The sequence below is a fragment of the Carassius gibelio genome, chromosome A15, assembly GCF_023724105.1.
Source record: "Carassius gibelio isolate Cgi1373 ecotype wild population from Czech Republic chromosome A15, carGib1.2-hapl.c, whole genome shotgun sequence".
NCBI lineage: Eukaryota > Metazoa > Chordata > Actinopteri > Cypriniformes > Cyprinidae > Carassius > Carassius gibelio.
In genome coordinates, this window is record NC_068385.1 from 4,415,826 (window position 1) to 4,442,608 (window position 26,783).

At 35.5% G+C, this 26,783-nt stretch overlaps 1 protein-coding gene across 3 annotated transcripts in view; it reads right to left on the reverse strand.

The window, feature by feature from the left end:
- Nucleotides 1-26,783, reverse strand: part of nphs1 (NPHS1 adhesion molecule, nephrin) — a 64,305-nt gene that overhangs the window by 15,748 nt on the left and 21,774 nt on the right. For all 3 annotated transcript variants that reach the window (XM_052615817.1, XM_052615816.1, XM_052615818.1), the window contains 13 exons: nt 17,838-17,960; nt 17,480-17,561; nt 16,574-16,677; nt 13,911-14,032; nt 11,979-12,150; nt 11,320-11,477; nt 9,072-9,213; nt 8,381-8,505; nt 8,110-8,278; nt 5,914-6,043; nt 4,847-5,019; nt 2,798-2,938; nt 2,222-2,359 (listed from right to left, as the gene is read on the reverse strand). In XM_052615817.1, coding sequence (XP_052471777.1) covers nt 2,222-2,359; nt 2,798-2,938; nt 4,847-5,019; nt 5,914-6,043; nt 8,110-8,278; nt 8,381-8,505; nt 9,072-9,213; nt 11,320-11,477; nt 11,979-12,150; nt 13,911-14,032; nt 16,574-16,677; nt 17,480-17,561; nt 17,838-17,960 — 1,779 coding nt within the window. The remainder of the gene's footprint in view (nt 1-2,221; nt 2,360-2,797; nt 2,939-4,846; nt 5,020-5,913; nt 6,044-8,109; nt 8,279-8,380; nt 8,506-9,071; nt 9,214-11,319; nt 11,478-11,978; nt 12,151-13,910; nt 14,033-16,573; nt 16,678-17,479; nt 17,562-17,837; nt 17,961-26,783) is intronic.

The following is a 26,783-nucleotide window of genomic DNA, read 5'->3' on the forward strand; positions in this document are numbered from 1 at the left end:
AAACTACATTATAACTATATATTTTTTTTTAAATGATAAAAAAATGAAATATCACTGCTTTGACTGTCCTCAAATACAGGGAAGTAAGTTATATAAAAAATTCCTAGAAAAGTGGACCTAAAATGGTTGCCTCAGGCACGTATGGCAAACTACTCTGCCCTATCTCCATCCCAGCCCCCAGGAGGATCATATCCTCAACCAAGTGGGCCATTACCACCAGCCTAATCTCTGGCATGTTGGCGTGTACAATCCTCCTCTGCATTGTTCCTAACAGGCAGAAAGAGGGGGGCCTACATGGAAAACAGCACCATTGGTAAAAGCTATTCAAATGGCCCATACATAATGAATATCTAGCACTGTCAGATGCTATTGTATGAGGATGTGGAGATCCATTAGTGCAGAAGGATTTGGAGGAACATGCAGGCCTAGATTTGAAGCAGTGCTATTATTTAATCATTAAGGAAGTGGGAGTGCTCTTTCTTTCTTTTTCTCTCTTGGTGTCCCTCTCTTTTTCTTGTGTGTCTCCATCTGCGTGTGGGTTTGAATAGGCAAGTAAATATGTGGTACAAATATTGAAAACAGCATAAATGGATTTTGCGCCACAACTTTTGTGGTTATTTGTACTGAGGAAAAAATATTTCATACTATCCCGACTGAAAGCATTTTAACCTTAAAAGATGCTTCTAACAGTACTGTGAAAATGCATCCTTATTAGATTAATTAGCATTTATACATATTCAATAGTCAACATCTTCAATTCATGTGGCATGAGTTGTTAGTAAAGATGTTGACTCTGTGTAATCATTCATGCTAATATGAGTTTGTCCAACCCGATCTCATGGCAATTCGTACATTTTTCACAAAGGTGGCTTATTAACCTCACTCGTACGATTTTATACGATTTGTCTAAACCCCAGTGACGGTTAGGTTTAGGGGTGAGGTTAGGTGTAGGTCATTCGTACAAATTCATACGAATTGTGCAACACGTAAAATACGTACGATTTGGCAACAATCGTACGAAATTGTATGAGTGTGGTCGTACAAATTTGTACGACCACACTCGTACAATTTCGTACGATTGTTGCCAAATCGTACGTATTTTACGAGTATAAAATCGCACGAGTGAGGTTGTACAAATTCGTACGAATAAGCCCCCTTGTAAAATACGTACGAATTGGCCGTGAGATAGCGTTGGTTTGTCTCCCAACCATCCATGACTGTAAACAGTCTCAAGACATTTTGGGTGCCTATTTATTAACACATCAAACTGGTTAGTCATGCCCACAGTGAAAACTCATTGGTTTCAAGTCCTGCTTTACTAAATCCTGCTTTCTATAATAAACAATGGTGTCCAAAGGTCTGAGACCACTATTAAACTTAAACTTAAACTAACAGATTTCTTTTGTCATTACACATAGAAAAATATTAGAGCTACATCAAAAGTTATATATATATATATATATATATATATATATATATATATATATATATATATATATATATATATATACACACACATACATATAGTGATAATTATCACTGATATACTACTATAGTTTTTGTCAATATTTTGAATAAGATTTTTTAAGGTTTATTAATTTTGTTGTTTTAGTTATTTTAATACTTCAACTTAAACTAAACAAAAATTAGAAATGCCATGGCAACTAGCTGATTTTTTAAAAATTATTATTTAGTAATTAATATCTAAAAATAAATATATTATTATATTATTTATATTATATTTTTTATATTAATACAAGTTTAAAAAATTGTATTGTATTTTTTCAACTAATATTTAATAATAATAATAATAATAATAATAATAATAATAATAATAATTATTATTATTATTATTATTATTATTATTATTATTATTATTATTATTATATTTTAATTATATTTTTTTATTTTAGTTTTTTTTATATTTTAAGTACAATTTGTTTATGGCTATAGTTGAGGCTAATAACCCTGAATTATTCAATAATATTAAAGTAATTAATATGTTTTATATAAATATGCAAAATATAATGTCACTTTATTAAATAATTTATGTGTGTGTGTGTGTTTTCAAACTAATTATTTTAAACCTCCCCTGCATGTTATGATCTTTACTTGTTTCTTACTACAACATTTAGCTTTCAGGCAGGAGAAATTTGCTATTCAAAGCTTGTTACATTTCGCCTGGTTAGGATGAGTTAGATTTAGAGTTAGAGTTCCTCACACTGTACATCCAGCTTAAGCTTTGTGCGGTTCTTCCCCTCAGCGTTGGAACACTCTATGATGTATTCGCCCCCGTCCTGCCGAGAAACGTTCACGATTTCCAGGGTCCAGTCATCGAAGTGATAACGAGGATCTCTTTCTGTCACAAACATACAGACGTGACACAACCCACACAGAACAGGTGAATCACAGTGCTGTGACAATAAAAATCCACAAACAGGAACTTTTCAAATCCTGCACATATATACACACTGAAACAGCTGGCTTATCCGCTAAAGCCCTTCTCCCAGAGAAACCTCTTTAAAGGAATACCACAAGGACCTCGACACAAGAGTGTTGAGAAGCTTTCAACACAGAGATGAAAACCGGAAGCGCTGTGTTGCATTCAGAGCGACAGCGACGCTCATTTAGGCTGCATATATTAGCACGAGATCACATCTGCCAAGGTGCAGTGCCAGAAACCCTCAATGTTTTATTCAGAAAGCATACGGCAATGTGTGTTCACGTCTGTTTGTGTGTAGAGCGCCTATGAGGGCGACGTGGTTCGTAATGTCATGTACGTAGTGCTGTCTGCTACCTTTCACAAGCTTCTCGCCCTGAAAAATCCACTCGCAGGTGATTTCATCTGGATTGCCGGAGACTTTGACAGGAAGCTTGGCGGTTTCATCCTCAGTGACCTGGACCTGATCCGGCTGCTCATCCGAAAACTCCGGAGGAACTGTATTACACACAGTGACACACACAGATACATAACATTCATTTGGAAGGTGCTAGTATGCAAGCAAACCTATTCCTAAACTTGACAATAAACACAACAGTTAAACAAAGAATAGTGCTTGTCACACTGTACTCTACATAAACAACATATCTAACAAATAAGGAAATACAGTAGCAACTCTAATTAAGTGGTAGAGCATTGCGTTGGCAGCGCAAGGTTGTGGGGTCGATTCCCAGGGAACACATGTTAGGTAAAAACTGTTAGCCTGAATGCACTGTAAGTCGCTTTGGATAAAAGCGTCAGCTAAATGCATAAATGTAAATGTAATTAAAGACTAACACTTACTCTGCACTGCCATTAATTAGAGATATAAACTCATGACGTTTCATTTTGAAATTCATATAATATTTCTAATTGATTAAAACAACAAACCAAATATTTTTACACACTCCAGGTGTGTGTTCACGATGTGTGTTTTTGTGTTCACTGCTGTGAGTGTTTGCACTTTGGATGGTTAAACGCAGAGCACATATTTTGAGTATGGGTCACCATACTTCGCTGTATGTTGCTTCACTTCACTTCACTTCACTCATCATCACTTCTTATATATTTAAAATATAAAATCCTAATTACAATTTTTACATGCATACACACAAACAACCAAACACACACACACACACACACACACACACACACACACACACATACACATACACATACACACATTTCACAATTCACGTCTAGTAAAATTTTCTCAGTTCTCGTATGGCAAAAAGTTCATTTTGCATCACGCTCATAACTGATTTTTAGCAAGCAACAGATTTTGAGTTGTTTTCTTCTCTAAAGTCTGGCACTGCACTGGTCTGTTGTGAATAAGGCGCATGATTTATTGAGCTGTGGATCTCTCTGGGGGGCTTCTATGTCTTTGTCTCATTAATGTACATTGTGCCATTTCAGAGAGAATGAGGATTCAAATGCAGATTGTAACACAAACGATTTGTTTACATCTACAAACACACACACACACACACACACACACACAAACACACACACGCACAAAAGCTCAAATATATTCACAAACACTAAAAAAGTGAAAGATGAAATATTATCTTAATATAAGACAATAAAGCAGGCAAAGTGATAATTAATAGTCTGTTCTTAAACAGAAAGATATTTCACAGACTGTGGAGGTTCTGAAGCAGACAAAGAACGTGCACACACACACACACACACACACATTCCGTCACGCTCACAAAGCGTGTTAGGCTTTGAAGAGTTTGCTGGCTGGATCAGACAAAACAAGATCAAAGTCAAACAATAATCATTTTGCAGACAAAGACACACATGCACACATCACACCACACACTCACCATACACATTAAACACAGGTATAGACTCATTCAAACATACATCAGAATGCTTAGCAGAGCAAAATAACAGAAAGCTACACAAACCAAACCCATGTTAAAACTAAGGCTATCAATTACAATTTATCCCATAATTTGTATTTTATTTTATTTTATTTTATTCATCAATAAAGAAATGATTTAATTAATCATCCCATTATTAATAAATAAATAAACTAATTATTTATTTATTTATTTATTTATTTGGCAATTAAATAAATAAATTATTGATTGATTGATTGAATAAATACATTTTATTAAACAGGATTATACAGGATTATAATGACTAAATAAATAGATGAATAATCCCATAGTTTATAAATAAACAAAAAAAAATGTATTTATTTATAGAGGGTGACAAAACCATTTGTAAAATGACAAATGCATTTTAGTAGTATTTTTTGTAGACTATATTATGACATTGTGTTTTAACAGGACTGTCAGCTGACTACAGTCATTATTCATCACATGAATCACATTCAAACGTGTTCAGAAAACTCACAGAGCACATTCAGAGTGTAGAAGTTGTTGACACCCTCGGACAGCACATTACTGAAGGCCTGACAGGTGATCCTTTTCTTCCAGTGATGGGACTCAAGAGTGAGGGACAGCTTACTAGTTCGGGACATTCCACCAAATTCAGCCTTTTTAGGAGCCTGGTCAACTCCCTTTAGCCTGAGAGAGAGAGAGAGAGAGAGAGAGAGAGAGAGAGAGAGAGAGAGAGAGAGAGGGAGAGAGAAATCAAGCATCATAAAAGACATGACAATTTACATTGTTATTTCACACAGACATTTTATATAAAGAGGAAGAATTTTAAAAATTTCCCCTTGGTGTAATATCGCAAAAATAGACTATGAATATTCGATAAAGGCCTTCACAGTAACAGCGTTCACCTGCTGTGAAATCTTTTTGTTTGCCCGACATGCGTTAGGGCCCCGCAGGGACCTTCCGACAAAACTGGAAACCTATAAAACTCGAAACAGACCAGTCCTCCACTCACAAACACTTCAGATTTATAGCTGAATTTCTTTCGAAATAAAAGCTGAGCCACATCATTTGGCTTAGCTAGTTTAAAAAACTACAACTGATCTGCTCACAATCGCAGTAAAAGTATTTTTCTTTCAACTAGCCACATACTGACAGCACCAGAGACTGATTCTAACAAGGTAATGACTCAGTGATCACCAGACGCCAGTCGAAATCTAATAGAGACATTAAAAAAGGTCTCGGGTGGATTGCCAAACTGCCCATCAGCCTATGCAAACTTTTGACACTTTCCTGCTTCTACAAAGAGCTTTTATTGAGTCCTCCTGCACAACTTCTGCTCTTTTTGTACAGATCCACATCAGAAGACATCAGTTATTGCACACTTCTTAATTCTGGAGTAAAATTCACAAAATATACATGCATTTCCAAGGTACAATACTCTGCAGTCTATTGATGTGAATAAATCAGATGGACATCAAAATCCCCTTAGGAGTTTTGGACTAAGAAAAAGTGTGTTTAGCTGTGGGTGTGGGTGTATTTGTGCGTGTGTGGGATGATGTGTGTGAGTGAGTGTTTCAGTACATGACAGGGCCCAAACTCCAGCTGATATTTGCAGTGGGATTGCTGCTTCCGGCCAGGCAGTCCAGGTCCAGCGTCTGACCCCTGCGCAGCTCCTGCTGCTTGGCCACGACCTTCACGCTCACTGCCGGAACTGATCGAGAGACAATACCAAGAGCAACTCATTAGAAAGAATCTGATTTTAAGGCATATAATAAAAAAAATGTGAAAATAGTCATTTATCAAATTGTTTATTTTGATCCAAACTCACAAACTAAATAGTTCTAACCCTATCTATTAACAACCCATACATGATTTAGGAGAATATTAACATACTTATTTATTTGTTCAATTTAAATATGGAACAAAACAAAAAAAAGAGATCCATTTAAAGTAGCATTCAAATGTTTGGGGCCGGTAAGGGGCCTTGGTAATTCACCAATGCTGCATTTTTTTTTTTTGATCAAAAATCCTTCAAAAACAGTAATATCTGAAATATTATTACAATTCAAAATAGCTTTTTTTTTTTTTTTTCTATTTTAATATATTTTAAAAAGTACTTTAATTCCAGGAGCCATTTCCCCATTCTTCAGTGTTACATGGCCCATCAGAAATCATTCTAATATGCTGATTTGCTGCTCAAGAAACATTTCTAATTATCAAAGTTAAAAATGGTTGAGCTGCTTAATATTTTTGTAAAAAACCATGATTTTTCAGGATTCAAAAGAATTTTGGACACTTAATAAAATATAATAGAAATATTTTGTAAATTATAAATGTCTTTACTGCTTGATGAATTAAATACATCCTTATAAATGCATTAATTTGATTATTTTTTAATTTTAATAATAACTAAGACGTCTGGTCGGCAATTTTAAAGTTGTATTTGTTGTTCAATTTAAAATTCAAATGAACAAAAATATGCTCAGTTTATTTATTGAGAAGTTTTATTATGCTATTATCATGTTTGACAGGCAGAAAAAAAAAATGGAAATACAGAAACTATGAATTGTACAAAAAAAACAGTAATAATTTGTTGAATGATGTCTATAATAAGTAACTGACTACTAGCCAGTTACAGTTTTTCTCAGTCGCTTTGGTACATTTCTCTAATCATTCTTGAGATTTGCAAAACAGTAAGTGCATTTCTCAAAACAACTCGTACAGATATCAAAACACAATGGATGACCTGCAAAAGCCAGTCTCTTGCTCAAAATCCTTAGTTCATCTCTCAAAAATAAATATCTGTGTCAATGAACATGTCAGTGCCATCAGAATGTCAAGTCCTTGTGTCATAGTTTACGGATAAGACAGTCAAATTGCTTAGTCATGTTGTCAATTTAACAGTGGAGGGATGTTCTGATGTAAACTACTGTATTGAACAGTATGCCATATGCTTATGTATGCCATATATCCATTTCAAAACTACACATTTACACATTACTGTTTGTGGGATGTTGATTGAAAGAGACTGGATAGAATTCCCAGTTACACTTTTACTATTGGTCTGACCAAAAAAATAAAAAAATAAAAAATACTTTTACAATGCCATTGTGATATAGAAAAGGAAATATGGGAACAAAGATGAAAATAATTCCATTTTCAGAATTTGTAACTCTTGTGTTGTCCTTTGTCTATACAGTATAAGCTTTCCTACTGAAGATTCATGAGATGAACCTTTGAGCTATTTCAGAGAAATGGTTTATCATTGGTTTATCATCTACATTCTCTTCATTAGTCAAGATTCAATTGCACAATTCATGCCAAATTGACAAAACATCTAATAATAGTGTGTAAAAATACAAATAAAAAGTGTGCTTGGCAGTTTATGACAACTAGATTAACCATTTTGCATTTAATGACTTATACGATGAACTAAAGACTAGATGTTTTGGGGGGTAAGACTATTGCACAGAAAACTGTATAATACATTTTGAGCAACATGACATTAGCAACTGATAATGTAGGAAACCGCAGATAAATGTGCGTAATCAATTGCATGAATGTACAAAAGCAATCGCAACTTGTTCAAAAGAATGAGAAACTGGTTTTATGATGTGTATTAATGACTAGATGATGTGGAGGTTGTACAAGTAGTTTTGAAAATTTCATTTCTGTTTTGAAAAATGCACCAAAGTGACTGAGAAAAACTGTAAATAGACCAAAAAAAAAAAAAAAGTAGATTAGCATCACTGTATGTGTGTTTTTTTCTAAACATACACAGAACCCTGAGTTTGGTCTGGGCGGACAGAACTTTCTTGGCTTTGTTGGAGGAGTCGCAGCGGTAGGTGGCCAGATTGTCACTGGGCTGGAGGGTGAGAAGCAGCTCTCGTGACACACCACGCTCTGAGGACACCTGCCTCGAAGCGGTCTGAATCACTTTATTGTTCTGTAGTTCACACACACAGACATGGAGGATTGTTTAATGGCAGACCTAAAAAAAAACAACTCATCTGTAACTGTCATGAAAACTGTTCATAACACTACACACCTTCAACCAGACCAGCTGACCGGTGGGATTGCCACCACTGGAGAAGCAGACCAAACGAAGAGCTGTCCCAGAGTGTAAGAAGACGTTCGGTGGAGGTGCATCTAACCACACCTTCTGAGGAGGATCTGAGAAAAAGAGGAACAGACATCAACTGAACTAATATTCCAATATGCACATTTCTGAGATATTGGCAAAAAAAAGCACATTATAAAATTGTACATTTATTTTAGATATAGTTATAAATACACTTCTGTTCAAAGGTTTGGGATCTATTATGCTTTTTAAATATATTTTTTTTAAAGAAGTCTCTTACACTCACCAAGGCCGAATTTTTTAAAATAAAATACAGTAAAAAAAAGTAATACTGTGAAATATTAATTCAATGTAAAATAACTTATTAAAAATGTATTACAAAATGAAATGATGTACTCCAGTGAAAAAAGCAGAATTTTCGGCATCATTATTCCAGTCTTCAGTTTCACATGTTCCTTCAGAAAATATAATATGCTGATTTGCTGCTCAAGAAACATATCAATGCTAAAAACAGGAAACTGCTATGTATTTTTTTTTTTCAGGATTCTATGATGATTAGAAAGTTCAAAATGACAGAATTTATTTGAAATTTAATTTTCAGGTATTATCAATATTCTATCAAAACTAAATGTTAGATAAAATGTTGGCATTCACTCACAGTAAACGATGAGCTCTCCAGAGCGAACGCTAGAGAAGCGGGTGCCTTTGTTAAACGCCTCACAAGTCAGAGAAAGACCGTTGTCCTCACGTGACACTTTATGCGTCAGGTTAGACATCGTCATCATCCCACCATTATCCCCCTGCGACACAAATATTTCAGGAGACCTTTCATTTTTATTGAGCATATTATATGGTCTGTGTAAAGGGCTATTATAAGGAAAAGTGTTTGCACACAAGAGTGGAAACTTTAAATCGTGCTACCATGATTTATTGTCTCTTTAATGGTAGACATTCTTGAAACTGGCCTTGTGCATCAATTGTTTAATCAGAGATACTGTAGTTCATGTGATTTGAGGATTAAATGCAAAGAAAACAATTTTGACAAAAGTGTTGGCGTCCATTGTGGCTTTTATAATCTCACTAAAACATGAACTTTTTTAAGTGTGGCAAACTTAGCAAAGCCACGGTTTTGAAATGTGTTTAAGAGTTGAATAAGTAGATTGGACATTAGTGACACAAACTGACTATAAAACGTTATGTCTACATGTCCTTCTGGGGAGAGTGTTGAAAAGGAGCCTTGATAATATTCATTAATTTAATTGGCAAGGTTTTTAATTCTGCTCATTTGCTAAGCTCTGATTGACACCTGCTTAGAGGGTAGACCCTGACTTCATGACCCTGGTTTTCTTTGCATTTAATCCTCATATATATATATATATATATATATATATATATATATATATATATATATATATATATATATATATATATATATATATATATATATATATATATATATATATATATATATATATATATATATATATAATAAAAAGTAGATCTGATAACTAAAAAAAAAAAAAAAAAAAATTATAAATTAACACCAACATCTAAATGAAAGATCAGATGTAAAACACCTCCAAATGAACAAGGATGGTCCTGTGATGCACCCAGCAGCCTCGGGTTGGCTTTTATTCACTTATGTTTCATTCAAATCAACCTCTGGAGAGGAAGAGCAGGAGATTAAAAAAGAGAGAGACTCTAAAAGCCCCTGATCTCACAGAATATTATGTAGTAACTAATAGAATCTAAAGTAAAAGCAGAGTCTTGATGGAGACTTTGAATCGCTCTCAGGTCAAGGCTGGCTGGCTTTATTTCACACAATAATTGAGAATTATTCCTTTAATCAGGGGCTAGTCTACACGAAGCTTTTCGTTGTCGGCAGAATGGCTTGTGAAAGTGTTTAGACGGACCTATCGAAAGCAAGACACAGAAACAGTGTCCAAAAAAAGGGATGAACAAGTATGATGGGCAACGTTTCTTATCATCATTGTACACTGGCATCTACAAATATGTAGTTGGATTTTGTAGTAATAGTAAGAGACAGTAAAGATCTTCTGTCGTCCAGCAAACAATTCAGAATGAACCTAAACTGTACAAACAAATAATGAAAGCCACTTCCATTAAGGCACTTCACACAAAAAAAAATTATATTTTAAAAAGTTCATCAATCATATAAAATATTTTATATAAAAAAAAATATGCTATGCTTTTTATAGATGTTTTTGAATAAAGCATATTATGCTCACCAAGGCTGCATTTATTTGATTAAAAATACAAAAAAACTTACATTTTGTGAAATATTATTACAATTACTGTTTTCAATTTTAATATACTTTGAAAAGTAATTTCTTCCTGTGACGTAAGAGCTAATTTTTCAGCATCATTACTCCAGTCTTCAGTGTCACATGATCCTTCAGAAATCATTCTAATATGCTGATTTGCTGCTCAAGAAACATTTCTTATTATTATTTAAATGGGAGAGTTGCTCCAGGCACTAGTCAAATGAGCCCGGAAAACATCAGAACAACAGTGAACTGTGGTCAGATGAGATGTTGTCAGGCCGTAAGTCAATAAAAAATGTAAAATCTTATCCTTTCAGCTGTTATAATGTGCTCACAGCACATGCTCTACAATTGCATGCACAAATGTGTCAGCGCATGCTGTATCAATTCAGATTAAAGTGCAAAATAAATGAAAAGCATGCAGCGTCATAATCAGTTATGTCATGGAAGTTAAAATTGTGCATTCAACTAGTCATCTCATTAGCAAAGACTTTAAGAGCTGAAGTGGGTCAGAAAATGTAAGGTCTATGTCAATAATGTACAAAATAATGGTCAAAAACTATGGCAATTTCTGTAAGATAAGAGTTTCACATCCTGGATTTTGACTGATAGGTTAAATACCTCAGAGATGGTAACAGCTGTACTGTTGAGCTCCCTGAACCCGAGCCACCAGCGGATGTTGACCGGAGGATTACTAGAGGAAGTGTGACAGAGCAGATTGATCTCCTCTCCCTCTATGGCTTCAAAGGTGCCCAGTAACGTTACCTCGGTTGGCTCAACTGTGAGGAAAAGAGAACACCACAACAGAAAAAGAAGCAAGTTAAATGGACAATCAGCAGATCTTTCCAGCAAATTGTTTTAAAAAGCTAGTCGTGCCACAAAGGATTTAAGGCCAATAAAGATATGTTCTCATGATCCTCTTACAATCTAGAAATAATGATCTAGCTGACCAATGAAATGGCGTGTGAAATGTCTAGAGTGATCTTCTAATAACACCCAACTGACATCAGTATTTGTGTGCACTAGGGAATATTCTCAATAAGAGGTATGTGACAATGAAAGTAGATTTGAGATAAGAAAGGGTTGTTTGACATTGTAACAAGACCATCACCAACGATCTTATGGTAAGTGACAGCATGTCATGAAAGATCAAGCTTTTATTTTAAGGCTTTTTTTAAAAACTACTAGCAACAAGAGGCTTGTGGCCTTTAGACGTTTGATGGGATTTTGAGGAGAACTTTTTCAAGATTAAGAGCTATAATGTGTTCTGGAGTACTCACAAAGCACGGTCAGAGTGCGAGTGATGGACATTGGTGAATGAGACACTTGGTTGGTGCTCTCGCACCGCAGCACAGCATGATTGTCTTCTGGCTTCACCTCCATTTTCAACACACTACTGGACCGACGTGACACAATGTCCACCTCCCAGCTAGTGGACAGGACTTCTCCGTTCTGAAATAGAGAAAGTGATGACACAGATAGATAGATAGATGGATAGGTGAATGAATGGATGGATAGACAGACAGATAAACATATAGATAGACACAGACAGACAGATCAGACAGATGAACAGATATGGACAGAAGGATGGGCGGGCGGGCTGGCTGGCGGGATAGATAGATAGATAGATAGATAGATAGATAGATAGATAGATAGATAGATAGATAGATAGATAGATAGATAGATAGATAGATAGATAGATAGATAGATAGATAGATAGATAGATAGATAGATAGATAGATAGATAGATAGATAGATAGATAGACTGACAGACAGAACTTCTAGAAACTTTACTTCTAGAAAAAGACATTTGTGTATGAGATCAGACATCCAGCCAACAGTGTTGCAGATGCTAACATTTGCATTAGCTGAAAATTATTAGAAATGTCAGGACTGACACATTTTATCAAAGTATACTCAGCGTCTCCACTGTGAGTCTGTCTGTGGGACACTACGTGAATTGAAAAGTAGATTTGGCAACCTAGACTTCCCTTGCAAATGATTTAAAGCTTGAAATCTTCTCTCTGTCTCTAAACACAGAAGTTTAAAAAGGTTTCTGGTTGCAGCTCTCAGCTGTCCCCTAGGCTTGCTGAGTTTAGTCATTCACTCACGCACAAACTCTCGCGCACACACACAAACTACTAAATAAATGGATGAATGAAAAAAAAAAAACATTTATCATAGTTTCTTAATGTCCTATTAAAGAGAAAAATTTACACAAGGGCAGTCCACTTAACCCGTACCCGAGAGCCACTCTCAAAATGTCTTTAAGGAATGTTGAATGGCCTTTATAAAAACTCTGCTTGTGTTCAATCTCAGCATAGTCTCTTTGTGAACATATGCACGCTGTTATCTTGAGTTAGTCCTCCAACACAGTCTCAGCAAAATTTTCAGTGGCACTGAAGCTTTGCATCACATTTATTAAGCTGTTTGAGAAGCCAATGCTTCATGATTCCTGAGGATGAGAACATTTTGAGAATATGACAACTGGTGCACATGCCAGATTCTACCTAGCTTCAAATTACTTTAGCAATCTATGTTCCACTGTGACTTACTTTGGCATTACATTCATGACAATTGGCCGGCAAAGCATTTTGGTAAACAGCTATAGCATGGTTGAATGAAGCATCCCATAATTTTTCATCTAACGGCTACTTGCTTAATGTCATATTTGGAGCAATTTATATATTTGGCCCTTTTCATGAATGCAGTACACTTTGATGTCTCGTGACTTTTTAGAAGCACAAATCCCATGTACTTTGGTTTGTAAACTATCCCATAATAAAATTAACCTAATATCCTCCACCCAAAAAGTAAGGATTTTGGCTTCTCCCACCTCAGAGGTCTTGACCTTCACAATTGTACCATATCATAACAATTACAGCAACATAAAATAATAAATAATAATTAATTGACATAATCTGTTTAATTTTCAGTGTATCATAAAAAAAAAAACTTTTACATTACAAAAAAAAAAAAAACTTGTATTGCTAATTGTTAATGCTAGTTATTGCATTAAGTAATGGGATCACTTTTTTGTAAAGTGTAACTAATATCTTTCTTTAATTTGTGGGAAATAAAATTTCAATTGATAACTATAAAACAAACTCAAGGTCTTCTTTCGTATCCTGTTCAAGCAAAGGAAAGGCCAAGTAATTATTCCGGAAAAAGAAAAGGGGCAACCAAGGATGATCTTCTTATATTTATCTCACCTTAATCCAATGCAGAGTGGCCAGTGGGTTGCCCCCGTATGACATGCACACCACCCTGAGAAAGGATCCTGCTTTGACTTCTTCATTTTCCAATCCCATGATGACCGGAGCCTGCGGGGGAACTGAAGGAAGTGAATGAAGGGTTACGACATCAATAGACAGAATTTCAATCATTCATATGTATTCACATGCATCGCATCACGGCTCAAAAGATTCTCAAGAAGAAATTAAAAGAGGAATTGTTTGTGAGCGAGAAGGAGGGAAAATATTAAAACAGAAGATCACCCTCACTCACTCACCCTTTGTTCTGTGAAGACAGGCTTCTATTCATGTTAGTGCCAGTTAAGAGATATGAAATGGAGGAAGAAGAAGAAAGAGAAAGGTAGAAAAACGACCACAAGTTTCAGGAAGCGCATGACTCTATTTTAGTCAAATACAACATTGTTAAATCGAGGATATTTAATGCCAGTGCAGCGTGAAGACATCGCTTGTCCCTTTGATGAAACCATTAAGTATAAAGAGCGACCCACACACTGGCGCCAGTCCATAAACCAAAATAACAGATGTTTAAACTGTAATAAGGCAATGTGGAACATGAATAAATTACTGTGGGGCTCCTGAATAATACATTTGCCATAAAATAAATGATGTGGTTGGGTCTCTTTGTTATTGCCCCAATCAAGCGGCGTGATGGACGAATGAGAGTCTGCCATGAAAAAGTGCCGTCTTGCTCACAATCTGCTGCAGATGAAAATGGACAGTGGAAAGTTGGATTTGATGGGCCAGGCGTGCTGAGTAAGACAGCATTGCTGGCCATCGGTTCTGCTACATTAGCACTTATTGCACTGGCTGGGCAGTAATGGAACCATGAGCTGGAGTGGGATGGGGGCAGAGGGTGTTTTAAAGCATAAATTTAGTGAGCAGAAAAAATGTGATTGGCGTTTCGGTAGAAGCTTATGCCTGTGAAATGCATCATATCACATGGAATTTAAAATTTGCATTAGGTTGCACCTAATAACATAACAGATACACTTACAAAAGACTTAAAATTGAAAAAAATTATGTGATGAAATATGTTGCACTAAACTGATTTGAAAAGTGTTTCTTTTTGAAGTCAACATGAAAAAAATATCAACTTTACTTCACACCAACCTGCGACAGATACCTCAAAGGGATAGTTTGCACACAAAAAATTAGCACAAAAGATATTGTGTAAAATGTTTCTTTGTTTATTGTCGATGACATAAAAGTCAATGGGGTTCAATGTAGTTTTAAATCCCCTTTACAGTCCTGTTAATTGTATGGACAAAATATATATTTTTTTAAACAGTATCTTTTATGTTTTGCAGAAGAAAGCAAGGTTTGAAATGAGACAGAGCCCCTAGTGTGACAAAGTGATGAAAAAAAACAAAACATGAGCTGAGTATTTTAAAGTTTTTGTATTCGCTCGAAACACTTTCACATTTTCTCGCAAAAGTATTGCGTTTTGCTGAGAATCTTTGTGTTGACTCATAAACCATTTATGGTCTCTCGCAAAAGTATTTAAGTTCTTCCAAGAAAGTTTGCCTTCTCTAACAAAACAGATTTTTGAGAAAAGAAGTGAAGTGTTGGGTTGGCTCGCAAAACATTTGCGTTCTCTTGCAAAAATGTAACGTTTCCCTGACAAACTTTGCATTCTCTTAGTGTTCACTCTCAAAAATTTTGAATCTGACCTAGAAACTTGGGCACTATCATACCCCTGGTGCAATGTGGCAGTAATAATTTTCATGTCCTGCGCCACGTTGTTTAAATAGCAAATACATTTGTGCCCGTTTGTATGCCCATGGGGATACAAATAACGCATTAGTGACACGTAGCAGCGCACAAACATGGCAATTATTATTATTGTGCCCAACAGATGATATACATTTTGTGCACGAGCAGATCCGTATCCTCTCTGGAGAAGCATTCAGTCTTTGCTCTTGCAAATTCCGCCATGTAAATAGTCAAAACAACATGGTGCGAGTGCACCTGGCCTTAAAATTGTGATGAATTGTGATTTTAAGGAATTATTTCCATCTAAACCAATTAACTCTTAACTCTTAAACAATTTTGTTGTTGTAACCTAATGTGTTTAGATTTTTAATAACATTTTGAATTGAATAAGTTACTTAAAAAACACATTTTGCCAATTAATTGCCAATTAATAATAAAAATAATATAATTATTATCGAATAGCCTGTTTCTCATGAAAATAAGTCAGATTGTGGAAGCGAAATGGTAGACAGTGCTTCATGTTGACTTTGGTTCAGGCTGTACTCTTGGTACTTGTGTTATCATCTCAGAGTGAAAGGCAAATGCATATTTTCATAGTGAAAAGACCATGAGTATTACTTGACAGGAAAAAGGACCAACTGACTATGAGTCACACAGCTGTGGCCATGAACTCAGAACTGCACGAGAAAATCTATGAATTCAAACTCATAGTGATTTTCATTATTTACAGTGTGTGCTCCATTTAATTAAACTCTGCTTGACCTGAGATTTCAAATACCAAATCCACTGGCTCTTCATATCACGCATAAAAACAAATAAATATATATAAAACCATTAATGATTCAATATTAGGAGTGTTTAGTCGTAAACACATTCAGTGTGAATTTACACAATGGCAGGGTTCTTACAGTATACCCTCATGGTGATGCTTGTCTCAAGAACTCGAGGAGCAGCTGGGTTCTTCGCTCGACATGTCAGCTGCCGTGTATTGTCTGAACTTCGAGCCCTGATGCTGTAAAGAGAAAGCGGGGTTGAATGGCGTTAATGCGTTTCACACTGTGGAACTCTCTCATCCCCAATATTGCCACAATTATCCACAATCCCACTGAGCTCAAAACTTGACTCCATTTGCCAGCCTAGAGCGTTGCCAGCTTTCACTTAACTGTACCTGGCCTTCAAGATTTGTCTTGTCAGCAATACCTTATTCAAAAGTGCAGGAAAATTAGAATGCAGAAGATATATATATATATAAATATATATAATTCCACATGGATTTTAGGGTTTGCCCATAGACTAAACATTTATGAGGCTGCAAAATCTGGGTCAGTCTAGGTAATTATGTTGCATGTAAAAAGCTTTTAATAACGGAAACATGTAGGTTTACAGTGTAACACTACTGAAATGGGATACTGGTACGGAAGATTCTACAATCGAAGGAACAAATACCAGTGTCATGCTGCACATCATGCCGTCTAGATTTTCTTTCTTTTGTAAATATGCGATTTAACAGTTTTGGGATAACTGTTCCTTGAAATATTGCTTGAATACCCAAAGATCTATTGTTCACTACACCACCAGCCCTCAGTAAAAATGAAAATTGAAAGTAAAAAAAAAAAAATGGACGTTTCTCAAGAGGTCAATCTCTTCCAACCTTTGCATATTTGCCTTTATATACAGTATATAAAACATGACCTTAGTTATTTTATAATTTTAAAATGACAAACCGTGAAGGACATACAATAAAAGGCAAAGTTGTGACAAGAATTCAACTGCAAAGAGCCTTCTACAAATTCACTGTTCGCACACAGACTTACACGACTTCAGCATGAGTGTTCAGAAGTTTATCCTGTGAGCCTGACATTGTGAAAGAATCGGTTTCCGTCAGCTCCTCTCCATCTGAGAAAAAAGCAAAAAGAAGACACACACACACACAAAACAGAAGTTATAGAGTCAAAAGGCTGCCTCAAGGTACTTCTTGTTATGGGATGGCGTGACACAAACTTAGTAAATGAATCATGAAGTCTTTTGGTTTGAGTTTACAGCCACTGCTTTGAAAGCTCCCAGCGAGAGTTTTCATCTTTTATTGGTGTTGTGTATCTACAGTGTAATTCTCTCATAAGAGCCCCACTTAATGGATGTAATAAAGAGTCGGGCTCTTAAGCGACAGCGTACCTCTGAACATGGTGATTTCTGCAGGAGGCTTTGCATCAGGAGTGATGCAGGTCACCGTGTATTCATCTCCCTCCACCCACGGCTCATCAGACTCCAGCTGGATGTACGGCTGTGAGGGCGGGACTTAGACAAGAGAGAGAAGGTGAGGAGAGATTAACCGCCAGGGGATTGTCACAATATATTATTTTATTGCAAGCTGTGAACTCATTTGGTGTCTGGTTGAAGAGATATTTCAGAGCTTTAACACACACACATGAGCAGAAACGAGCACACACATTGTTACTGAGGTTCGGACCAGAATCCTGAGAAAATGTTTTCTTTCTGCTTTTTCAGCACAACATCTGCATATTTGAAAGATTTCTGAAGATCAATTAATAATTTACATTTTAAAATATATTAAAAAGGAAACTATTTTCAATTGTAATATTTCACAATGTCACTGTATTTTTTATTTAAAAAAAAAAATAAATAAATAAAAAAATATGGTAAACGCACTGCCAAATTTCCAAATACTGCAAAACAAATTACACTCAAATTCCCTTTAGGGGAAAATAGAACTAGAGGCTCAGTAAAGTTGACTCTGTACATTAAACCGGGATAGGAGAAATTTAATCAGTGAAAACATTACATATTTCATCTGTAAGGGTAGAGTCAGCGTTTGGTTTACACAGTGTCCTGACTAAAGCAATAAATGCTATTTCATTAATGTTAAACGCATTCACACTGACAGCGCTCTGCAGCAACAAAGCCACCAGAAGTCATTCATTTTCCATGAGGGCTGGCGATCTGAGGCAGCATTAGAGAGGGAGATGAAGTTAAGCAAAGTTGAACATAATGAAAATGCACAATGACACAACCCAAGCCAATGGGAGCACAGATACGTTCTGAGAGGTTTTTAGCATGTTGCTATGTGGCTGCGAAGGCATTTTGGCCAAATCAAGACTCCACTTTCAAGTCTTTATTCTCTGATGCTCTCTAGAAATGGCTCTGCTCCATCCTTCAGTGTAAATCTAACAGATTTAGACCGGTTTTATCATCTACAGGGAAGAAAAGATGTAAGTCTTCGAAGTCTTCAAAAAGTAATAGCTTCCCACTTTTCAGTGTTCAATTCTTTGAGTTATCATTCATATTAGTGTGTCCAGCTTATAGTCAACTCTCTCTCTCTCTCTCTCTCTCTCTCTCTCTCTCTCTCTCTCTCTCTATATATATATACAGTGTTGGGAAAGTTCACTTTCTACATGAACTAGTTCAAAGTTCAATTCACAAATTTTAAAATGAACTAGTTCAGTTCATTGTTCAAACTACAAAATTTTGAACTAAGTTCACTAAGTTCCAAAAATGAACTAGTTCATAGTTCTTTTTTTCCATATGTTGCTGCAAGCTATTATTTTTCAAAATTATTGCCACAGCCCATATAGAATCACAGACAGCAATTATTTTATCAATTTTAACAATGAAGCTATGCGTCAGATTTAATCTTCATATCCAATTTTGAATCCTTATCCAACCAGGGTTTACATTAGCATTGAGGGGACAGCATTTCCCCATTGTTGCTATAATGCTTTGTCTCCCATTCTCACCGATATTGTCATAAACATCATAAAATTATTTTAAATGATGATACGCCTTCTTGCTACATGCTGCTGTCGCCTGCATGCTTTTTTTTTTTTTTTTTTGATGACGCGTCACGCATGCGGCGGACGGCAGTGTGACACTGGTGGCTGGTGTTGCCAGATTGGGTGTTTTTCCGCTACATATTAAGACCCGTTTACGGTGTGTTTTTAGCCGGGTTTTCGCCTGGAAGACTCTATAGAAATCTGGCACCCCATTGAACGAAGTTAACATGAGAGAGCGTGCCTTTCACAGGCACCAGAATGAACGAGTTGAGAGTAACGTTCATCAGGCATTAATACACCACGTTCAGTTCACGTTCGCCCAAAATATGAACGACTTCATGAACTATCGTTCAATGAACGCGTTCAGGCACAACACTGTATGTATATATATATATATATATATATATATATATATATATATATATATATATATATATATATATATATATATATATATATATATATATATACACACACCTGTGTATGTAGATTTTCATTAACAAAATATTAAGCAGTGCAAAGCAGCAAATCAGCATATTAAAATTATTTCTGAAGGATCATGTGACACTGAAGACTGGAATAATTGTGTTGAAAATTCAGCTTTACATCACAGGAATAAATTACATTTTAAAATATATTTAAAAAGAAAACAGTTATTTTAAACTGCAATATTTAACAATAATACTGCTTTTCCTGTGTATTTTACAAAATAAATGCAGCCCTGGTGAGCATGAGAAACCGCTTAATAAAAAATAAACCAATAAAGCAAATAACTCCAATTTTGTGGCTTGATCTATCAATTATTCATTGAATACAATTCATACATTAATAAATTACACAGGTTATGTAAAATATGTATTCACTATGTTCATCCACTGGTGCAACTTTAAAAAAAGCCTTTTGCATCTTACATGGTTAATTTCGCTTTGTTTTGGCTATCTATTTTATCTAAAACTCACATTACTACTTCATAACTGCAGTCAGATCTGTATGGTTCCCATGCGCGCTTAAATAAAGACAAAAACAAACATTACTTAGCAAATGGATGCACTTTATCCTAATTGTTTAATGCTTTGGAACAAATATTAAACAATATGTTTCGAGGTCGAACATATGAGCAATATGAGATGGTCATGCAGTGTATTGTCTGCAGTGGTTCTATGGCTCTTTAAATGCTATATGACAACTTTTACTTAAGTGGGACAATTTTCCAATAAGATCTTACTTAGAGCCTCACAAACCTCTACACACTGATCTTCACAAAGAGCCTCACAGTGTTTCTTGGTTGTTTTCTATCAGAGCACTTTTGCTTTCCCCTGCCTCGCACCCTCTCATTATCAATTGAAACGCCTGTGTGAATCACCGACGGATGATGAAGCACGGCCCCTGTGCTGTCGACACGCCTGTGGAAATGCACTAAATGCTAATCTAGCATAGCGCTCTGTTTATAGGGATAGAAAAAAAAAAGAACAGTGCAGCAGTAACAGTGCTGCAAATCACCTCCAGCAGAAGAGACGTGCACGCCGCCGATCAAAACGCTCCCTCTCAACTCTCCGCTGCACAACTTTCCCCTGCATCGCTCGGGGCTACAGAGCTCTTCCCGGCACTTTTGACGAGAGAGAGTGAAAATCTGATTTTGTGCTCTGTTCAAACGAATCAAATTCAAATGTGGCACTGTCCAGGTTTACCCTGGTAGCAAAGTTTACCCACTGTGAGCTTGATATTGGATGGAAAAGTGTGAAACAGGATCATTTTTGGTTGTACAATGTGTAAGGAGAAATCATAAAATCCTGCTTATGGACTTAAGGCTGTTCACTCAGGAAGCGTTTTAGGATTAAAAAACCTAGACGGTGCAAAACCAAAAAGCTGAACGATTAAAAGGGAAAAATGTAAACAGTTAAAAGACTGAATAGAAAGAACACATTCTCAGCAAATGGTGCATTAAACGCTTAACTTAGACAATAAAGTATGAATGCTTTCTGTGTAAGAATCTGAACAGCAACAGCTAAGAAGAAAATAGCATTATGATAAAATAACTTAAAAATAAATTAGCTATAAAAACTTTATATATATGTTTATGCCATATCCATTGTTTATATGCACTTTACAGAACTTATTGTTTCTACCTCTCTATAAAATAAAATAAAATATAAACATAAAAAACATGAATATGTATAAATCTTAAAAATATATTCAACACACACACACACACACACACACACACACACATATATATATATATATATATATATATATATATATATATATATATATATATATATATTTGAAAATATAAATATACACTACGATAAATAGCATATTATAAAAATATAAAATTAAAATAAAATTAAAATCTATATAGTATTGAAATATATATATATATATATTTTACATATGTTTCTAATAAATTAATAAATGAATAATAACTAAAACACATCTTTGGCTTGGTGAGATACAGCAAAACATAAAAAGCATAAAATAAATAAATAAAACCCAAGCAAAAAGTGCTTCCTACAACAACATTAGCAAAAAAACAACTGCAATGCCAAGTTAGCCTGTAAAAACAAAGGTGTTTCATCACAGTGATGCCATATTCAAAATCTAACAGAAAAAGTATTGAGCTAACCTACTGGTATGGATCTATTTACCCTTCTCAGGCACATCATTTCATGCAGTCAAAGGTAAATAAGATCATTTATGATAATTACTACTATTTATGGCTCCCTTCTGGGCAAAAGGTGTTCTGTGGAAAGTTCTCAAATTATGCTGGATGACATGATCATCAGTTTTAAAAGGGGCAATGTTACATAACCAATGCACTCAAAATCAAAAACTTAATTTCACTATGAGAAAACCCCCTAACAAATAAACTGAAGGAATATCTTGTGAGGATTGGCACATGGTAATGAGCCTCAGCAGTGGTGTTCAGGTAGACAGTTGCTCCCTGGAGTTTGTAAGCACTAGGGGGCGATATTGCTGTGTGCAGCTCGGCGGTGAGGAGTGATGGACTTCATGCCGAGACAGATGGGGCAAGGCTTGGGCTTCACACTGATTTAAAGCAAGCAACTGGAGCTGTGTGGACACTGATGGCTGAGGAGAGCACTGCAGAGGAGCCCGCTTAGATAATGAGATGCATTTGTTTTCTCTTCTCCTCTGTTCTCCTTTCACTGACGCCATCGCCCCCTTTGGTCTCTCTCTCTCTCTCTCTGTCTCTAGTTTTCTGCAGATGAAGCCAGGCTCATCACTTGTTGTGCTAGAGAAAACATTGTTCAGGCACATAGATTTCCCAGTAAAGACTGATGGAGAGCTCACAGAGGAGGCAAGCAGGTAAAGCAATTCTCTCTCTCTCCTCTTTATGTGTGTCTTACACTTCATCCCTCATTCTCACTCAATCAACTTTTGGCTCAGTGTACACTATAGAGCAAAGCTAAAAAAGTCAAAATGTGCTTCCCACAACAACAACAACAACAACAACAAAACCAATAGCAATGCAAAGGCAGCCTGTAAAAACCAAGGTGTTTCACCACAGTGATGTCATACTTGTCACATATCTAGACATATTTTTAGAAAATGCCATCACAAACTATATATATTGCCGGTAAAACTAAGATATCATTCTAATTTGACTATAAATTAGACCATTCTGCTGTTGGAGAGTGTTATTTAAACTTTGATTATTATGTTCTGAATATGGATATTTTTCTTACAAAAACGCATCGGTTCACTACAAGAGGATTTTGTTCACCCCCCGGAGCCATGTTTGACCCTTTTTTTAAATGGATTCTTTAAGGATGTGCGTATCTGTGTTTGTGTGTGTATGTGTGTGTGTTACTGGCAGCATTGAGATCCGAAACATGACAACCAATGGTTATTCAGGCAAACTTATGACCTCATAGAAGCCCACCTGAGTCGTCTTGCATACTTCCTGCGACCTCTCCTCCACTGACAAATGCACACTCACGTGCACAAAGCAAATGAAAACACAGACACGCACAAGTACATATCCACATACACAAGAACAGAGATATGAACACACACGAGCACTCAGGCGGGAAATATTGTGCTGCAAAATTTGATTCATTAGACAAATGCAGACGGATGAACAGATAAGGAAGATAAGAGGCTCATTAGCGCAAACAGATGAACAAACCCCTCGGTTTCTCTCTCACACACTCAATGAGCATATAAACATGCAAATGTTTTCCTCCAAACCAATTCACACATGCAAAAAGCCAAGTGAATGAAAAGATAGTCAAAAGGCAATCATTTTATCACAGATGCTCTTTATCAAGGTCTCTGGTGCACAAATAGACACATTTTCTGGAGAAATAAACAAAAACAGTTCCCTCCTACATGGACTTCTATATCAGTCGCACATCACATGTGTAAATGAATGTTGATGCAGTTTGGTTATCGAGATGAAGCCGCAACAACAGTGATGTCTACTTAAAAGGTGCACTCTGTAATTGTACCCTCATTAAACAGTTTCACACATAATGAATAGAATACTTCAGAAAATATGGTCAAATTATGTACAGGGACATGAGATGAGGACCCTATACACACATACAAGTGGTTTGATTTTGCATGAATGGGTTTACTCAAAGGGACAGACGTTTTCTGATCACATGATCAGCCAAACCCTTGAATTTGGATTGAATTAGGGAAGCAAAAAGTATGCAAAACTGCAGAATTTAAATGGAGTAAAATGGTAAATTTAACCCTAGCCGTTTTCCCTTGGAATGACACACCATCGATCGAGCACAATAAGTAAAGTAAACAGGGTCAGCTGGTGTCAGGTTCACTTTGAGCCAGAGAAACAACATATTTGAATAGAGTTGAACTCTTAAACGGTAAGTTAGCTGAGGCAGAAGGAAGGTCATTCATCTAAACCCAACACTGCCTCAAAATGAAGACCATCTTTTCATATGGTCACAACTTCTGTGGTGTCCACACACACACACACACACACACACACACACACACACACACACATGAGCAAACATAGTCTGTTAACAAGCTTTGACCAAACATGCCTCAAAAGGCTTGAATACACTCATCCACAAGCACACACATAACACACAGTTACATGGGCTCAGGTGTGAGTTTTGAAGCTAAGAGCCATTGAAGCAGACCCATTTCTCCTCCTCTGCTCTCTCTCTCTCTCTCTCTTTCATACCCTCTCTCATTTCATCTCATCTTCACGTCTTCATACTTCTGATCTTTCCACCTTTTCCTTCGCTCCGCACTTCTCCTCTCATCTCTTCCCATCTCGTTCCTGTCTGAAGAGTGCAGCAGGTGCAGCTGAGGCCAGAGAGATAACAGCAATTTCACCCTTTCTCTCTCTTTCCTTTTCTTATATTTTTCATTTTTAGCCCACCGCATATGACAATAAACACTTTGAACACTCAGTGAACAAGAGGTGATTTACGTAAATCAGACTGACAACTGATAAACAAAATAGTATCTGATCCAATTCCCACCATAACCTAGAGACACAAGCCCACTTCCCTACACGACACACGGTTCAAACAGACACTAGTGTGCTCCAGCCTCTTGATATAGCCTGTCCCAGAGCAAAATAACACAATTCCTGCTGGACACGTTCGGTGCTGGGTGAACATAACATAACGAATGATACTTGTATCTCAAGATACACCGGTTTTTATGTTATATTACAAGGTCTATTACCAACAAACTGTAAATAACTTTAGCTTTTTAAGCCATGTTTGTTAGTATATTTATTTATTTAAATATAATAATAATAATAATAATAATAATAATAATAATAATAATAATAATAATAATATTAATATTAATAATAATAATAATAATTATTATTATTATTATTATTATTATTATTATTATTATTATTATTATTATTATTATTATTATATTACATCTATTCACCACTAAAATATTAAATGGCTAACTATTATGACTAACTTTTAAGTAATGTTCTTTTTCATATTATATTATATTATATTATATTATATTATATTATATTATATTATATTATATTATATTATATTATATTAACAACGTTACTAAATGACTAACTTTAGCTATTTATTTATGTGAATATAATAATAATTATTATAATTATACTGTTTTATATTATTACATTAACAACTAAAATACTAAAAGGCAAACTATTACCGGCAAATTTTTAGGTAATGTTCATTTTTTAATCCATTATATTATATTATATTATATTATATTATATTATATTATATTATATTATATTATATTATATTATAAGCTGAAATACTAGCTTTTTAAAATGTTTCCTGAGTTGCTATATAATAGCAGCAAGAGAGCTAACTGTTAGCATTCCCATTCATTGCAATTGCAGTTTTGCATGCTACCATCTTTCCTCGTAGGCAGTAAAATAAAATAAACAATTTTTTTTGAGCCAGTCATCTTATTTGTTAATGTCACATGACTAATTACTCTGGAGCCCTATAGAAGCTGTTATCAGCCGAATGCTGAGACTCTTTAAAGCTTCACCATTTTTGGAGAAAGCCATGTTGGATATGTGTTTGAATTTTTATTTAGTCTGAGGCTATAAAGAACTGCACACACCTCCAGGCAGGAGAGCTAGGATGTGCAGTTGACTTAATGTGAGTGACAATCACGTATATGTGGCACAATTCATGACTCAGACACTGAATGTGGGCGGCAAAGAGATGCCTGAACAAAACCCAAATCATGGCGAGTGACTCTCATCAGGGAAAGAGAGTCCAGCTGGCAGAGAGAGCCGTCTGTCATGATACTACACAACATATTTCTTTTGAATATATCCAGCTATCCATACATCTATGCATCTATTTATCATCCATCCAAACAGTATCAAATTGGTTTGTTTACCTAATGAAGCTTGGATCTTTTCTGTCATTACTTAAACTCATGAAAAACATGTTTATTCAGAAGTTTTTCTCATTAGACGGCAATAATTATAGCACTGATAATATTGTTTTGTATCATTACTACTGCTGCATGATTTTCAATAATTCTAAGAATAATAAAGCAAATTGTGAACATATGGAGAGTTTCTGATTTAAGAACCCTATTGGCTGCTTAAAGCATATTAGTTAACAAAGTTCCCTTTTGACAAATATAGAAATTAAATCATTTCTAATGTATTCTAACACATTAATCTTTTCTCCCACATACCAAATCACTCAGAAAAACACAGATGTTCATAACAAGTGTATATTCTTCTACATAAAAAAACCCCTAACAAAACAAGATCCTCAAATGGAATGCAGAAACATTTTCAAGAGAGCATGAAATTTGGCAAAAAAAAAAAAAAGTTCTACAATGAAAA